General features: G+C 51.9%; 1 protein-coding gene across 1 annotated transcript; it reads right to left on the bottom strand.

Annotated features, from left to right (window-relative positions):
* Positions 1 to 514: 514 nt before the first annotated feature.
* On the bottom strand, positions 515 to 2,570 carry LOC9660264 (cilia- and flagella-associated protein 251). The gene is made up of 4 exons (XM_024674442.1): positions 2,358 to 2,570; positions 1,733 to 1,940; positions 1,163 to 1,665; positions 515 to 1,097 (listed from the first exon to the last, which is right to left on the bottom strand). The coding sequence occupies exons 1-4, from the start codon at positions 2,568 to 2,570 to the stop codon at positions 870 to 872; spliced, it is 1,152 nt and encodes a 383-aa protein (XP_024530210.1). The 3' UTR covers positions 515 to 869.
* Between the last annotated feature and the right edge of the window lie 254 nt (positions 2,571 to 2,824).

The raw sequence follows: 2,824 nt of genomic DNA, 5'->3' as shown, positions 1-2,824 counted from the left end.
AACCGCCGCTTTCGACTCTCCATCTCGGCCACCATCTTCCGAAACTTTCAATTCCAGTCGTTGATCTTCCCTTGACTTAGAGTGTGGAGACTGGTCTTTAGCTCAGACTTGACGCTTTAGTGACCTGCTACTGTGGTGCTCGACTTGCTTGGATATTTGGCCACAGCTCCGAGTTTTCCCGCTCCAACTTTTGGATTTGATTTCCCTTGAAGCAATCTGACACTGAGTTCTTTGCTGATACTTTCATCCGAGCGGCTGTACGAGCATTCCTGGACAGCCCTGACCCGTTTTCAAAGTCTCCGTCAACTAGAGAGCTCTACCAGATGACAGAGAACGTCGAGTGTAGTCTGTCTTATAGTCTCTGCAGCCCTCTCTGTGAATCCGAATACCCCCACCGTCACGAGCAGCTTCAGCTATATCATATTCTCGCTATCACCATCTCGTTGCAGTCGTTCCCTTGCTACTATTCCTTCAAGCTGTGAACAATATACCGCAGCAGTATCTCCTGTCTCATCTCCGTCGACTGGAAAGCTGATAAGATAGATCCCTCCTTGCTCCAGACACTGTAGAGTGTAGTCAAACTTGATCCATTGATCTTCTCTTGACTTAGAAGAGTGTGGAGGCTGGTCGCTGGCCTGTTTAGACGCCTGAAGTGTGATGGACTTCTCCGCCTGGAGCCCTGAGACACGGTTGTCACGCACTGCTTTCACGTCTTGGACAGTTGCAAATCTTTGGAGTCGAGTCCTCGAGAAGGTCGATCTTCTCTCGACTTAACTGGTCTATAGCTTTAGTGGCCTCCTCCTGTGCTGCTCAACTTGCTTGGAGATCCAACTTCTGGATTTGACTCTTGAGAGTTGGCTTCTCCGATGCTAGAGTCCGAGCACTGGCCTCCAGTTGACCAATCCTTGCAGCCAACTTCTCGAGCTCGGAGCCAACTTCATCTCTCGTTTCTTCGACGTGCTTAGAACAGTTTGCTCGTGTTCTCTTCTCAGGTAAACCCAGGGTCTAGTCGTCTTAGAGTTCGCTCCAGCCCGGCCGATCATCTTCTCGCCATCATGGTTCCGACAAAACAAACACTCATCGTTCACTTCAGCTCTCTACAACAAACACGGAAGTTATTAGCAAACGGCCATCTGGAATCTGGAAGGTATATCAAACTTACCTGTCTCCTCTTGAATTCGGCAACAAAATCTCTCCCCGCACGATCATATAGTTCTTTTGCCTCCTTCACGAAGACCACCTCGCCAGACTGAAGCTTCTTCCACGGTTTCCTCTCACTCGGGATCCTATCCAGCATTTTCTGGAGCCTCATCATCTTCCGCGCTCGCTTGATCCTCTCTCGGTCGCTGGATTTGCCGTTGAGCTCCTCGTAAAGCTGCTCGGTGAGTCTGATCAGAATCCGGAGCGCGCTAACACTCCAAGACTTTTCCTCGTGCTTCTCCTCTTCTGTTTCCTCGCGCTTTTCCTCTTCCAAGCTGCGGATCTTCTTCTCGGTTTTTCCCCTCTGGTTTAGCCACCGGTTTGCCTTGTGGAAAGCTTCGAGATACGCGAACTCAACATAGCCCCCTCGGCCATCGCTAAGATGGGTTTCACTCCGCCGTCGGGTGCCGTCGGGAAGAATGTCCTCCGCTGAGGAAGAGAAGCGAACCATCTTCGGCCTGGAACCTGCAAGTCCAGAAGGCCATCGTGAGTCACAGTAGAAGAAGAATGCGAGAAGCAAAAGGAACCATACCTGGACGACGACCCCCGGCTGGCAGTAGAATTGGCTTGGGTCGCTGCTCCTCCTGCTTGGGCTTGTCATTCTCCTGCTGCTTCATCTTCTCTTGATCGTCTTCCCGTTCCAGAGGCTGCTTGATCGGCTTGATCATCTGCTCCTCCTCTTGTTCCAGCTGCTGCTTCATCGGCTTCATCCGCTGCTCCTCCTCCTGTTCCTGCTCTTGCTTCATCGGCTTGATCGGCTTGATCGGCTGATTCGGCTGATTCTTCTCCTCTCGTTCCAGCTGCGGCTGCTCCTTGTGACCTTGCTCCTGTTTCACCTCGCGCCTGAGTTCCTTCGTCTCATGGGCTTCTTTCTCCTGCTCCTCCTCGCTCAGCTGCTCAGCTTTCTTCTCTTGCTCCTCCTCCTTCAGCTGCTTCTCGGCTTCCTTTTCCTCCTCTTCTTCCAGCTTCATCGGCTTCATCTGATCGGCTTCTTTCTCCTCCTCGTTCACCTGCTCGGCTTTCTTCTCTTCCTTCAGCTGCTCCGCTTTCTTCTCTTGATTCTCCTCTTCGTCCTCCTTCTCTTGTTCCGGCTTGATCGGCTTGATCAGCTCCTTGTGCCCTCGCTCCTGTCGTATCGCTTCTAAGACGATTTTCACCTCGTGCCTGAGTTCCTTCAACTTCAAGGCGGCGGCGTCCATGGCTTCTCCCGAGACGGCCTCACAGACACGATCTTGGACCTTCAGCTTCGAGGCCGCCGCGTCCATGGCTTCCGGGTGGACCTTGTTGTCGCCCTTGTGCGCCTTTTTTGGTCGAAAGAGAGACCACAAACCTGTGACGCATCCACTGCGCTCCTGCTCTGTTCGCGCCATAGCTTGCCCTTTGCAAAATGCCTTTAATGCCCTAACCCTTACTAAATCTATTTCACTTTAATGCGTTCGTTTACATTTCTCGGCAGCGCCCTGGCTCTTGAAACTCAGGCACGCTGGAACCAGCTCACAGGCTGCATCCCAGAAGATGTTTACACATTCTCATCTCTCAATATCTAGACTTGAGTCTGGAACAAGTCCCTGGAGCTGGTTTCTAATGCTTCCAGCTTGAGAGTGCTCATCAAACCAGCTACTGG

Source organism: Selaginella moellendorffii, unplaced genomic scaffold, assembly GCF_000143415.4.
Source record: "Selaginella moellendorffii unplaced genomic scaffold, v1.0 SELMOscaffold_12, whole genome shotgun sequence".
Classification (NCBI taxonomy): Eukaryota; Viridiplantae; Streptophyta; class Lycopodiopsida; order Selaginellales; family Selaginellaceae; genus Selaginella; species Selaginella moellendorffii.
The sequence above is the reverse complement of the archived record's forward strand: the minus strand, read 5'-3'. Positions and strand labels throughout refer to the sequence as shown.

What these genes read in the sequence shown, in the direction of transcription:
- LOC9660264 (XM_024674442.1), bottom strand. Translation starts at nt 2,570, where the DNA reads ATGGCGCGAACAGAGCAGGAGCGCAGTGGATGCGTCACAGGTTTGTGG. An exon ending in AGCCGGGGGTCGTCGTCCAG is followed by an intron (nt 1,666 to 1,732) that starts GTATGGTTCCTT and finishes CTGGACTTGCAG; the next exon opens with GTTCCAGGCCGAAGATGGTT. An exon ending in CCGAATTCAAGAGGAGACAG is followed by an intron (nt 1,098 to 1,162) that starts GTAAGTTTGATA and finishes TGTTTGTTGTAG; the next exon opens with AGAGCTGAAGTGAACGATGA.